This window comes from Camellia sinensis, chromosome 11 (assembly GCF_055761805.1).
Source record: "Camellia sinensis isolate YWXY chromosome 11, ASM5576180v1, whole genome shotgun sequence".
Classification (NCBI taxonomy): Eukaryota; Viridiplantae; Streptophyta; class Magnoliopsida; order Ericales; family Theaceae; genus Camellia; species Camellia sinensis.
This window is the reverse complement of record NC_138971.1, coordinates 8,256,604-8,271,295: the sequence shown is the minus strand read 5'-3', so window position 1 is coordinate 8,271,295 and position 14,692 is coordinate 8,256,604. Positions and strand designations below refer to the sequence as shown.

At 38.2% G+C, this 14,692-nt stretch overlaps 1 protein-coding gene across 8 annotated transcripts; it reads left to right on the top strand.

Moving 5' to 3' along the window:
- Nucleotides 1–2,048: 2,048 nt before the first annotated feature.
- Nucleotides 2,049–13,576, top strand: LOC114256105 (uncharacterized). 8 transcript variants are annotated; one of them, XR_014343488.1, is made up of 4 exons: nt 2,065–3,381; nt 10,616–10,720; nt 10,871–10,919; nt 12,080–13,576. XR_014343488.1 is itself a non-coding variant. In XM_028195683.2 (3 exons), the coding sequence occupies exons 1-2, from the start codon at nt 2,186–2,188 to the stop codon at nt 10,680–10,682; spliced, it is 1,263 nt and encodes a 420-aa protein (XP_028051484.2). In that variant the 5' UTR covers nt 2,065–2,185; the 3' UTR covers nt 10,683–10,720; nt 10,871–13,576. The 8 variants fall into 8 exon arrangements, 3 of the variants coding, with proteins under 3 accessions (XP_082749660.1, XP_028051484.2, XP_082749658.1); XR_014343486.1 differs by having other exon boundaries at nt 10,871–10,975; nt 12,973–13,576; XR_014343485.1 differs by having other exon boundaries at nt 10,871–10,975.
- The last annotated feature ends 1,116 nt before the right edge of the window (nt 13,577–14,692 follow it).

The window sequence follows — 14,692 nt, the reverse complement described above, 5'->3', positions numbered from 1 at the left end:
TGAATTAAAATACTTCTAAATAAGATTTATTAATAAAAATCCTCAAATGAATGATATAAGAAAGATGCATTATAAATATAAAAATAAATAAATAAATAAAAGGAATATATATTGACGTGGCTAAGCCCATAAAGGCACCATAAAGGCCATAGCCCACTATAAATAACCCAAGTCCATCACTTGGAGCCCAGTACATAACTCAGCTGGTGGAGTCCAGAACAGCTGGAATCCAACATGGCATAAAAAGCCAATGACATTCAGACACATGGCAGGCAAAGGACAAGCCACATCAGCAGACAAAGATCTGCAAAGTTATTGCCACTGCACATCACCATTAATGCAGCCCGTCACAACATTTATTACGACAATACCTCTCCGTCGGAACAACACCACCTTACCCTGAACAAGGTAAGTTACAGCATAGACTTTCGGCAAGAAGGGCAGGTCGGAAGGGATAGCGAAATGATTACCAAAGGATATGAACAAACGTTGAAGACAAGGAGAATGTTAAGTTTTGCTATCTCAAATCTCTCCCTCTATACGCTACTTCTCTTCCTAACTTGCTCGTCGGAGGGTTCACTGGGGGACTACCCAGTTCCCCGTTGAACTTGTTTGCAGGTTATCCGGCAGGGCTTGATCAGTTGGACGTGGGCTTGAGGAGGTGTATCGTGAGCAACAAAAGAATTCACACTTGGAATATTTTGATTTTTCGTAAACAAGTAGGTGAATCGAATAATGTCAAAAGCCCACAGTTTGCTCGTATTCCAAGGATCCCAATTAATTTTCGCCAGTTTGAAAACTTTTCAAATCATCCGCCAAAACTGTCTTTTCAACACCCATAATGACTTATCGTTTCATTTCTGATCTAACGCCTCATCTCCCCTCCCCCGCGAGATGTTGCCACTTGTACGACCACGATCCACTGTCCCCTCCCCTTACCCTGTCTTTTCCACTTCAAATCACCACGTGACACGCCACCTTTTGAGCCCCGCGCGCCCGCCACCTTACCTGTTGCGGTCGGCCCTCCTCGTGGTCGGTCCTCCCACTCGGCCAACCCTCGCGGTCAGCCCTCATCGTGGTCATCCCTTCCACTCGGCCATCCTTCGTGGCCGGTCCACCTCGCGGTCGGCCCTCCTCGCGATCGGCCCTCTCACTCGGCCAACCCTCGCGGTCGGCCCTCCTCGTGGTCGCTCCTCCCACTCGGCCACCCTTCGCGGTCGGTCCACCTCACGGTCGATCCACCCCCTCGGTCACCTCTGCCCGTCAATCCCCATCCTGTCATTCCCTGACATCCTCATTCCCTTCATTAGTATTCCTTTTGTTGGACTAAAGCTGCACTTGAGAATGAGAGACTACTGACGTGGCTAAGCCCATAAAGGCCCCATAAAGGCTATAGCCCACTATAAACAATACAAGCCCATTACTTGGAGCCCAGTACATAACCCAGCTGGTGGAGTCCAGAACAGCTGGAATCCAACATGGCACAAAGAGCCAATGACATTCAGACACATGGCAGGCAAATGACAAGCCACATCAGCAGACAAAGATCTGCAAAGTTATTGTCACTGCACATCACCATTGATGCAGCTCGTCACAGCATTTATTACGACAACACCTCTCCGTCGGAACAGCACCACCTTACCCTGAACAAGGTAAGTTATAGCATAGACTTTCGGCGAGGAGGGCAGGTCGGAAGGGATAGTGAAATGATTACCAAAGAATATAAGCAAACGTTGAAGACAAGGAGAATGTTAAGTTTTGCTATCTCAAATCTCTCCCTCTGCACGCTACTTCTCTTCCTAACTTGCCCGCCGAAGGGTTCACTGGGGGACTACCCAGTTCCCCGTTGAATTTATTTGCAGTTTATCCAACAGGGCTTGATCATTTAAACGTAAGCTTAAGGAGCTTGAACCAGTCCGATCCATTCACCGGAAGAAACTGTATCATCATATATCATGCCATAGGTAATACTGATAGATCTGTTCAAAGAAGACTCTTGAAGCATTCTAAATAAAAAAAGGGAATATATATCATCCAATAGGTAATACTAATAGATCTGTTCAAAGAAGACTCTTGAAGCATTCCAGTGCATTTCATACATACTCTCTCTCACAATCCCCCCAAAATTAACCACTGATCTTCACTTCATCCACTCACTTCCCCCACAACCCAACAACCATTACTAATGGATTCCCTTCCTCCACCAGAAGAACATCCCTCCTCTCCAAAATCCCCACAAAATCCTCCCCTCACCACCACCACCATCGGAGAACACCACCACCCCACCACCACCACATGCTGCATCAACTGCGGCAGCCCCACCACCACCACCTACTCCCCAGCACCCTCCTGGTCCGACTCCTCTCCTCCCCCCTCCTACCTCCCCATCCGCGCCCCCGCCCTCAACCTGCCCCCAAACCACACCCCCCAACAATCCATCATCCTCGCCCCCGTCCCTCAACCCCTCCAAGCCCCCACCGTCTCTCCTCCCTACCACTTCCAAATCCCCATCAAACGCATCCACTCCCCTGCCGATCTTCTCCACTTCCACGACTCCGACTCCGGCAAACACTTCCTCGGCTTCGTCGCCGCCCTCAGCCACTCCATCCGCCGCCGCAAGATCTCCGACCCCTGCCACCTCTCCCCCACTGTCTCCTCCATCGTCTCTATCCTCCAAACCCTAATCCGCTTCGTCGATGAAATCCCTCCGGTTGCTCAATCATCGCGGTATGGAAACTACTCGTATCGAACTTGGCACTCTCGTATGACGGAAAATGCTGAATCCTTCATGATCGATTTTCTTACCGAGGATCTACAATCTGCTACTGTCGAGATTGTCTCTTACTTCACCGATAGTTTTGGGAATTCCAGCCGGATTGATTATGGTACTGGCCACGAAACTAATTTTGCGGCCTGGTTGTATTGCCTCGCTTTGTTGGGCTTGATCAAGGAAGAGGATTATCAAGCTGCTGTGGCTAGGGTTTTTGTGAAATACCTTGAATTGATGAGGAAATTGCAGTTGGTTTATTGTCTTGAGCCTGCTGGCTCTCATGGTGTTTGGGGTTTGGATGATTATCACTTTTTGCCGTTTATTTTCGGGTCGGCGCAGTTGATTGATCATAAGTATATGAAACCTAAGTCCATTCATAATGATGACATACTCGAGAATTTCTCCAATGAGTACCTTTATCTTTCGTGCATTGCGTTTGTGAAGAAGGTCAAGAAGGGTGTGCTTGCGGAGCATTCGCCCATGTTGGATGATATCAGCGGCGTGCCCAATTGGAACAAGGTGAATAGTGGCATGCTTAAGATGTACAAAGCTGAAGTCTTGGACAAAGTTCCTATCATGCAGCACTTCCTGTTTGGCTGGCTCATCAAATGGTATGTGTTTTTGTCTAATTTCTTTCTCTATTATATTATATCATATGGGTATTTAGCATATTGATTAGTAGTGCATTTTGATGTGGTTTGGGTAATTTAAGAAAGTTTTGGCTGTTCAAGTTATGCAGAGTCAAATTTTTGGGGAACATTGTAATGGAACCAATTATAAATACTAATATCACAAGGATTGTAGAGTCATTTTTCTGAGGTGGAACCAATTAGGCTGCAGAAGGCTGACATATGACGAATTGTAATATGGAATTTTGATAAGTTTGTTATGGAATGTTCACCTCATGTAACAAAGAGACAAATAGTTATGGAGATTTTATATATAGCTTGGTACATCTTTGGGCTGCAATGTAGTTCTTTTATTTTTATGAGTTCCTTGTTTTTTTGGAGATAAACTGCCAGCTGAACTGAGTTGTTTGTCAATTTCTTGTATTAAGCACAACTGTTGCCATTCAAGCCCATGGTCACCTGGGTGAACCAAATAGAAAGCTACTATCCTTACTTGTTTCAGTTTAAGTTTAAATCGATAAAATGATCTCCTATTTTCACTACAAAGGCGAAAAATATAGAGGTGTTCCTTTTCAACATTGCTTATTCCTTTGTTTTTCACTTTGTTGTTGTGATTACCACTGTAGCCAGTTGCAGTTAACCATTATTGAATGCAGGGAAGAGAAGAATCAAGTGTGATAGTGTATAGATAATTTATGTGAGTGTTTCCTGCATGCCTTTGGCCACCTTCCTGTATTAGACAGTTTTCTGGTGACAAGAATGACAGTTAAAATACAAGCTATTTATGCTGATACCTTCAGCTTCAAGCTATCCAGATTCTTTGATATCACTTTAAGTATGAGTTTTGCAGCTGCAATTTTGTCTGTGGATGGCAAATCGGTCAAATATGGTCAGGGGACCTGAATGGACCCTGCTGTAATATGTGAGACCCTGGCCCAACCTATAATGCTTAGTGTTTCATATTTCCGACATAGTCCCTTTTGTTGCCTTTCCGGCAGATCCTATTTTATTGCAAAAGAAAGAAAAGTAGCATAGACGTAAGAGCATTTAGACTTATTAAAATCTAACTAGTAATTTAGCAAAAAACTTAACATCAGTTCTGTTCTGTCAAACCATTTCTCTTGTAGTTAGTATTTATAACCCATCATTATACAAAATTTATTTCATTAACTCAAATGTTGCTTTCAATTGATATGTTGATTTCAGAGTTCCAGTCTCTGAAATTGCTCCACAACCCCATCCTAACCTGCCTTAGCCTTAAACGGTGATCTCAAAGGTAAATGAAGATATGATATTGGAAAAGCACTTATCTTACAACCAAGAATGGAAACCAAAATCCTCAATGTGTGTTACGTATCCCATTGGAATTAACTCAAACTTAAACCATCTCAAAAGTCAAAACACAAAAGGACACACCGTAGAGTATCTGCCGCACAATAAAATCACTATACAATTGGCATTTAATAGATCAGAGACCACCATCAGAGCATTTTCCAACAAACGCACCCTAAAGCTCTCCAAAAGCCCCCTCGCAACTGCCCTGCTAATCATCTGACCCAATGCCTCCATGACCAAAATGAAAAACAAGGGTGATAAAAGATCCGCTTGCCTCAATCTCCTTGAGGTCTTAAAAAGGCCTGCAAGTGATCCATTCACCATCTGACAACCGAACTCTAGAGATATAGAAAGGAAATCCACTTCTTTCATTTGCTTCTGAAGCTCATACTCCCTGCCAAATATAGGAGGAAGTCCCAATTGATATGATTATAGGTCTTTTCAATGTTTAGCTCACTCTTTCCATAAGAATTGTATCCAAAATCAGTTGCCCCTCTATGAGAACGTTTTGAGAATCTTCAACAGCTCCTTCAATTGAGTAGCAAAACATTTTGCCAACAACTTGTATACACACCAAGCAAACTACAAGGGCTAAAATCTCTGATATCATCCACCTCGGGGATTGATGCTTTAAAACATGCGTTCACACTCTTCTTGAACGTGGCATGCTTGTAAAATTAGTTCACCATACCTGTCACCTCCTACTCCCTCATCACCCCAACAATTTTTGAAAACCAAAACCCTTAGTTATGCCATCAAGCCACGGAGCTTTATTCTCATTGAGATCCTTTGGGGCTTCGTCTTCCACAAAATGCCTCTTCAGCTGCTCCACTTCCCCCATGGAGATGCTTTTAAAATCCATACCACCCATTGACTGCTTTAACAAAATCTTTCCTTTATCTCTCAACCAATTCTTCCTCTCTCTACTCTATTTTCAATGTTCTTCTTCACTATTGCATACCTGTATACCATATCACTTGCTTGAACATAACCCACTGGATGGCCTTTGCAACTTATAGGAATTATAGTTATATGAATCAAGACCAACATACTCTACTATACACTGCTCCTCACATTCTCTTTGCTAACAGCCAACTTTCATGGCTGCCAAAGTATATAACTAGCCATCCATGGTGTATCAAAACAAAACCCACATGGGCCACACACACACACACTCTATTCAATCTCTCTCTATGCATTTGCTGCCACATCATGTACTATGACCACCAACACTAACCACGATCGCCACCACTTGTCCCGCGATGATCATTAGCCACCACAATCTTTGTCTCGCTACCTCTCTCTATATTCCCTCTCATCTCGCTCACCCATTATGGACAACCTTCATCTTTACTGCCACTGCTGCCTATGTTGGTTTCATAAATCATACAAAACCTTTAAATTCATTTCTTATCTCATATATTTGTAATATTCTAGATGGAGAGTAGATCAAAAGGATCCCTTTGTGGTTCTGGTTGCAAGTCAAATCACAAGATAGAATTAACTTGAGATTAGAAGATGAAGGCTTGCACTATCTTCAAAAATTGTGGACTTGATTTTCTAATTCACTTGAATATGGATGAGAAGAACGATTGAATATCCTTGTTCTCCTCGAAGACGGGAATTTAAGCAAAGAGAGGATGATTGGATCCTCTTTCTCTCTCTACAATCAATATAGTAGAAGACAATGTGTGTATATACCCTATGCCTTATATAAACACCTGGCCTTTTCTCTATTAGGCTTTGGATTGGGCCTCTTTAAAATCTAGCTCCAATTAGTTTCTCCACTCCTTATCTCATCATAAGGATAAAGACAACCAATTGCTTACAATTAACTCCACTGAATAATTGTGACTGTACTCTAGGTTTTAAAGAGTTAATTATCAATAATAATGGAACTTGTGTCATAATAGCATAATGCAACCCCTCCACCAACCCATGTCCATAAGCAACAATGACGTAAATATAAATTTACTGTCTAACCAGTCTAACTTTTTACGTTGTGTACTTGTCCACCATAAGTCAATTGGGCACTTTAATGTCCAATACATAAGAATGACTAGACCTAGATTCAAGTGACGAAACAAGTGATTTAAATCAAAGGGACATACATTACTTTATTTTACACAAAATGTGGGCTTTCATGTTGAAAAGAATGTTCTTATAGCACTAATCCTATTCACCTAATATATCAGGGTGTTGGTCAAGCAATGGAACCTCACTCATTTGGTAAATCAAAGTGATGAACGGGTCAGTGGTGTCCCAATGGTGGATTATACTTTTATGATTAGGAGATTGGTGTGGAAAATGGTGGTTTTGGAGAGACACAAGACAGAGGAGAGAGAGATTGTGCGAAGATAGGAGTAACTGATGCCGAACTCAGTTCCTTCGCAAAGAGGAAAGAGGAAGATTAGAAGGCTGCTACGTTACACGGACTCTTCGTTTTTTGGGAGGTACTCGTGTCGGCACGACACGACACGGGTACGGGTGTGCGGGATACGGCTCTGTACAAATGGATACGGGAGAAGAAACGAAAGAGAAGAGAGTAAGGAGAGAACCTATCGCCGACTTCGAAAGGGCAAGACATCGATCCCTCTGTCGCCGACTTCGATCCCCCTGCTCGCACCCTTCGTCTTTGTCTTCGAAAGGGCCTACTTCGTCTTCGTCTTCGTCTTCGTCTTCAACGAGCACGACTGTAACCCCCTCTCTCTTTCTCTACCACGTCTCTCTCTCTCTCTCTCTCTCTTTCTCTCTCTCTCTCTCTCTCGTTCGCTGCCTTTCTCTTCTATTCCAGATCTGCCTTTCTCTTCTAATCCAGATCTGCTTTTGATTTGCCCGTCTCTCTCTCTCTCTTATTCTTTATTTATTATTTATTTATTATATTTCATATTTCTATTTTATTCTTTTTATAAAAAAAAAAAATTTAAAAACAATTGGGCTGAGGCAAATAAGTAAAACTTTAGGCCTATTAAAATTTTAGTCAACAAAGGTTGTTATGTAGTTAATTTATATGTTTGGTCTATAAACTATATATAAAAAAATTATTTGATCAACTTTTTAACTCATGTTTATAAAAAAATATATATTTAAGAAATAATTATTTGACGTACCCCCGTATCCGTATCCAAATTTGGATCCGTATCCACGTATCCTTCATTTTTAATTTTGAAGTGTCTGACCCTTAGATACGCACCAGCACCCGATACCCGCACCCGAGTCCGTGTAACATAGGAAGGCTGTGAGGATGGTAACCGGAGTAAGGGAGGTCGGACTGAATTGGTTTTCAGGAAAGGGAAAGGAGAGAGAAAAGTAGGTTTTGTGAGAGATATAGTTGACTTTTCACCTTAATATCTTTTAAGAGCGGTAATGTATTTTATATTATTTTTACAGTGACTTCAGCAAAAACTATTACTTCATAAACGGCTCTTTAACGGCATGGGTGAATATGTAATGTGAATAAATTTTTTAAAGAAGGTTGGTGCAATTTCATCAAATTAGTGGAGGTTGTTGTAACTTGTAATGGCTGCAAACCTCAAGGGAGGTCATGTCAATGAAATTTACCCTAAATATATTCATAGTCACTTATAAGAGAGTTTTAGAGAATTGTTGAATTTTATCCTTTGACATTTCAAAGAGGACTAAATGTCATGGTTGGTGGGATCTGAACCCAAATCTCCTGTTATGAAGGTTACATATTCCCAATTAGGCAGTGTAATAATTTTATTATACTATAACTATTGTATAACATGTGCTAAAATCAATTATTTTATTTTATTTGGATATACGATTTGTTTGACATCATTTTTTACAGTTTTTGCCGAATCTTTCTATTTGATTTGATTCACGATTCACAAAATTAGGATTTTGACTCACAACATAGTTCTCGATTTGCAACTATGATTGAGATCACTTTAAAGACCTTTTGAGATTGGTGGTAAAGATTACTGAAGGTTCATTCTTCTCCGGGCACTGCTGAGTGAATTATTGTGAATCTGGCTGTGCTTTCTAAAAGCTTCACTGGATGAGGAACTCCTTGTCCTTGGTGGTTGCAGAACTTTTGTTCAACTTAGACATTGATGTCATAGTATGGGGCTCTTTGTTCAAAAAGTGAGAGCTATATGCCATGTGTTGTAGCTAGTTTTTTATAGTTGTTTTAATAAATTTTATGATCTCTTAATAGATTATTTGTCCCTTTTTTCCCCATCAATATCCAGGATACATCGTTGAGTGTTGGTCCTATCAATACTGTATCCTCTTCTCTCTCTCACACACACAAACACATGCACGTGCATAGAGATGTGACTTGAATGTAGTTGGAGTGTCTTGTATTCCTCTGATGGCATCTTAAACAAAACAAAGTGTGCACAATTTTGATAGTTTCATGACTGGATAGAAAAAACACCGCTAATTGGTGCAAGTATATTAGTTGATTTATGATGGGTGATCGTGGGTTGTGTTATTTTGGCAATTGTTAACCCACAATGGCAAGGAGAGGAAAAAAATTGATGGATTTACTTATTTTTTTTACTGCTGATTTGAAGAAAATTTATTGATTTTTTATTCTTCATCTCCCCCCCCCCCCCCCCCCCCCCACCCCCCCTTTTTCAGGTAGTTTGGTCATTGGTGTATCAGCTTTGTTTGCACATGGTGTGGAAACAAATTGAAGGCATTTTGCTTCCTGGTATTGTAATGATATATACTTGAGTGGAAAAGTATTGTAGAGAAAATGTATACTGTTGGTTGTATGTGTTCTCATCAAGTTTTCTATCTTTTCTAGTCTACAGCTAATTCTTCTTTGGCTTTGGTTTTGGCTTTGGTTGCGGAGGGACCTTTTCGATAACTATTTCTTTTTCTTTTTCTTTTTTTTATAAAACATTGAAGACTAATGTACTTTTTGACCATTTCATCATTAGATCATTAGTTGAAGTAATGCGTTTCTTCCATTTGTTATATCACAATAAAGTTAATTTCTGTTTGGTTTTTTAAACCTTGTTTTTGGTTGTTGGGACTGGTTAATGAATGCTTGACCCAAACAGCAACTGGATAGGCCATTAAGCATCGGTTTTAGGGTGTAAGAAATTGAAGTTCTTCATTCTAGAATAGAAGGGTGAGCTTGAAGAGGGAAGTGGAGCGAATGCTTGTTCTTTTGGAATAAAAAACTAAAAAACCTCATGAGTTACATTTTGAAACTTGTGGGTTTGTGTGATTTCTAATTTTATTATTAGCAATGAATAATTTCCTTTCTTCTCTTGCCTCAACTTTTTATGTTTTTTCTCCGTCTTATTCTTTATTCTTTCTCCAATCATAAAGTTACCTACAACACATATACACACATATTATGTGTACATTTACCTCTTTTATAATACATATGCATATGTAAATTTGTGTGATGGGGGAACCCAAAATGGTGGAGGGTTAGGGGTAAATTGGGGCTGAGGGAGCAAATAATGGTTTTATGAAGTAGAGTGAAAAGAGGTCAGAAAGGAGAGATTGAAGATATTAGATCATGGTATGAGGGTGGAGGGGGATGCAGTAGAGAAAAGAGCTGAGGTGGGAATGAGTTGTGTTATAGGGTTTAATAGCGGATGAAGTTAACGCTGTGTTTAGTTGGGGGTTCCTATTTTTGTTTGGTTATAATGGAAAACATATGGGAAAGGAAAGGGAGAGGGAAATGAATTAAGAAATAGGAGGACCTTCTAGAACATCAATTCCTTTATATCTGTGAGAAAAGACCCGGGAAAACTAGGAGGAAAAATTTATCGGAGAGAGAGAGTTTCATTGTTCCTGGCTTCTCACAAGAGACCATTCATGAGTAGCTTCAAACAACAACCACCTACGAGTTTTGAAGAATCTAACTCTAGTAGCTAACTTTGATTCGCAGCATCATTCAGCAAACCCTTCCAATCAGGGATTATCATTTACGTCAATTGGTAATCTTCAATCACTAAACTCGATTGAAGATTCATTGCTTGGAAATTTTGATCAGGTATTTGTGTCCTTTTGTTTTCTCTTACGTTCTCATCAAACTCAGATCTTTATTGATTTCTATGGATTTGTTTATGTTCAAGCTGCTTTGCAATTTTGCTTCGAAGTGAAATTGCAGAACTAACTCTGGTTAGCAATCTCTGATTCGCAGCGTCATTCAGCAAACCATTCCAATCGGGGATTATCATTTGCTTCAATTGGTAATTTTCAATCACTGAACTCGATTTAAGATTCATTGCCCGAAAATTTTGATCAGGTATTTGTGCCCCTCTTTCGTTTTCTCTACCCCTCTCATTAAACTCAGATTTGTATTGAAACTTCCATACATATACACATCTATATATGTTTTATTATGAATTAGAGATTATAGATGCATGGATTTGATTTATCAAAAAAAAAAAAAAAATAGATACATGGATTTGTTTATCTATGTTCAAACTACTTTGCAATTTTGCATTGAAGTGAAATGGCAAAAACCTTTTTTGTTTTCTAATTAGTATGATGATTTAATATCTTCTTTTCACTTTGCATGACTTTAATGAGATTAAATTGGATTTACATTTTCTGTTTGTTTTATTTTATCTGTTTATATGTTTGTTTGTTATGATAATTTGCTTGTTATAGTCTATAGATATGTGCCTATTTGGTTTATTTCACTTCCTTTTGTTTTGTGTTTTTTCATGATTTCAAGCTTTATGAATTAGACCTTTCATTCTCGTGAAATGTTTGATTGAACGTTTATTTGAAACGTAACCTTTTGGCTGGTCTGTTGCATTGGATTAAATTAGTTTTGGGTGATATGAGTATAGTAGGACAGTAGAAGTGGAGTATGATGGAAACGACCCTACATCTGATAATGAGGTTCCATGTATGACCAATAAGACCCATTTTTCTTATGGTAGAGTCCTTATTTACTAGCTTGTTGAGTATGAAGATAAACTAATATTTGAAGAGTGTTCGGTCATTTTTTCTCTGTGTCAAGTTATATTACTCTTTTTCAAGAAAGCTTTGATATTTGCACTTGCTTTTATCAGTGCGTGTAAGAAGTCCTTCCTCAAAAATTTGATAAGATGGATCAACTGACTGTCGAAAAAGATTGGTACATGTTAACTTCAAACAGAGTATTTGTTGTAGTATTATTTAAATTAAAAGGGGTAGACTCTATTGTGCATTAAATTAGTTGATTAGGAAAACAGGTTTGAAACATTGTACCTAAATGGGTTGTCATTTCAGTGTTGCCTAGTCTATGAACTTTTTGATGTATCATTTCAATTCTGAACTGGGAACTTTTTGATGTATCATTGCAACATGGAAACATTATTAACAAGTGGATGTGATTTTTTATTTTAAAAAATTGTAGATTCATGATCAAGAGTAATGGGAAAAGTATAGAAAGTGGGCAGCCACTTGTGTAGCTATGTATGCTTCATATGCTGTCAGCCTTGTCTCAATTCTTCATCGTTGTGATCATATAAGGAAGTCAATTTTAGAACAAGGAGATTATGAAAGATATGTCCTAATCAAACGGTTAATGACTTTGAAAGATGCAGATTGTCGTAGCCGGTTACGAATGAGCAAATATACCTTTGCCACACTAGTTAGCATGCTTAAAAGAACTCAGTTTCTTAGAGACAATCCTCAAAGTAAAGTAGAAGAAGTTGCGAAATTCCTTCATATAATTGGCAATAATTTGAGGAACATACAATCAAGTTCTTTTATAAACGATCACTTGGGATTGTTAGTCAACATTCTCATCAAGTTCTTAAAGCTATTATATCATTGGAAGATATCTTTTTAAAGCAACCTGATGGATTCGAGTGCCCGCCAGAGATTAGAAACAATCCAAAGTATTGGCCTTATTTTAAGGTAGTTACATGAATGCAATTAGTGTATGATATTATATGTTTGGATGCAAATAATGAATTTTTTACAGGATTGTGTTGGTGCGATTGATGGTACAGATTTTTGTGTAAGAGTGTCGAATATGGATGCACAAAGATACTGAGGACGAAAATGCTATCCCACTCAAAATACTTTGGCTGCATGTTCTTTTGATTTAAAGTTTACATATATCCTTCCGGGATGGGAAGAATCTGTTTCAGACTCAAGAATATTAGATAATGCATTAACAAGAGAAATGGATAAATTGATTGTTCCTCATGGGGATCACTGAATGTGTATATATGCTGATGAATATAAATCTTTTTTTGTTTTATTTCAAACTAACATAATTTAATTGCTTGTTGGTCCTAGGGAATTATTACTTAGTAGATGCAGGATTTCAACTAAAAACTGGGTTCCTTGCTCCATATAGAAGTACTCGTTACCATTTGAAGGAGTATAGTGTTCTTCAGCCAAAAAATTCTCGAGAGCTTTTTAACCTTTGTCATGCATTTTGTGAAATGCAATTGAAAGAGCCTTTCGTGTCCTAAAGAAAAGGTTTTCAATTTTAGGAAGTGGGATAGAGCCATATTATGATGTTGACACTCTAGCAGATGTTGTTTTGGCATGTTGTATTTTGCACAACTACCTCATGGGTATTGATCCCAATGAAAGTCTTATTGAGGAGGTTGATACAGAGCTTAGAAGAGCACAAGTGCAAATTAACGTGGCTACATCATGTTCATCTGGAGAATGTAGGGAATGAGAATTATTAAGGGAACGAATAGCTATTGACATTTGGAGGGATTATAATATAAATTTTCAATGATAATCAAATTATAATATAGATCCTGGAAAATAGAGAGGGGCTGAAAGGGTTATTTGATGTTCTTCTTCTTGTTCTTGCGATGTACCCATTATATACTCATTTGCTTTACATCAATATAATCTTTTTCTTTTGCTAATAAAACAAAAATTTGATGAGTTAATTATTATTATTTGAATGTTATCTTTTGGAATGAATTATATTTTAATTTGCTATTGTGTTATGCGAAAATTGCATCTGTTTGGGTGATAATTTGGTACTAGCTATGCACTTCTTTCGATATGTTTTATGGCATTTTTTAGTGTAGGTGGAAGGTGACCAAGAATGCTTCGATAGAAATTAACAAGAAACATTTGAAATGGAATAATCAAATGGATGTTGTTCATATCGACGCACTCTTAGACCAAATGCTCAAAGGGCAAAAAATTGGTGGTAGTCAAGGTTGTTAAAATCGGGATCCTACGTTGGATCGTTAGAGGTGTTTATAGGATCGGATCGTAGAATCGGATCGAGGATCGTAAGATCCTACCGAAAAAGACAAATTACATAATAATTTAATTTAAATAAATATTTCTTATAAAGTACACACAAAATGAACCTATATTTTATTAAAAAGAAGTTAAGATATTGTGAAAAATATAATACTCCATGTAAAATGTACATATAATATTATGCAATAGAAAACTCGATGGTAAAAGTTCTGTATTTTATCAAAAAAGAAGGTGAAGAAGAAGAAGAATTCTATAACAAAATACTTTACAATGTACAATAATGCATAAAAAGTGAAGAAAAAATATTTAACAAAATTGGATATGAAAATAGATTAAGAACTCAAAAGAGTAGCTTAGTCGAATGATAAGGTTTGTCGTTAGCATCCCTGGTGGAGCGGATTCGAGTCACAAAAATAATTTCTCTAGAAATTGGGAAAAAGTTACAATCATCTTACCCTTCTTAGACTCCGCTAAAGCTAAGTTTGTTTTTTCGACTATTTAATTTTCTTAAATTACCGCAATATTTGAATGTTTGTTTCCTAATTTGTTTTTCTTAGTTTATTTGATTCAATACTACTTAATTTTTATTATTTATTTTGACAACATAAATTGATATTTAGACAACAAATATAAAATTTACAACAAAATATGTCATACAATACAGAAAAAAGGCTTGTAAATTGGATCGGATAGGATCGGATTCGGATCGGGATTCCACGATCCTATAAGATCCCACTACCAGGATTGAAAGATCCTACCTATAAGGAGTTTTTTA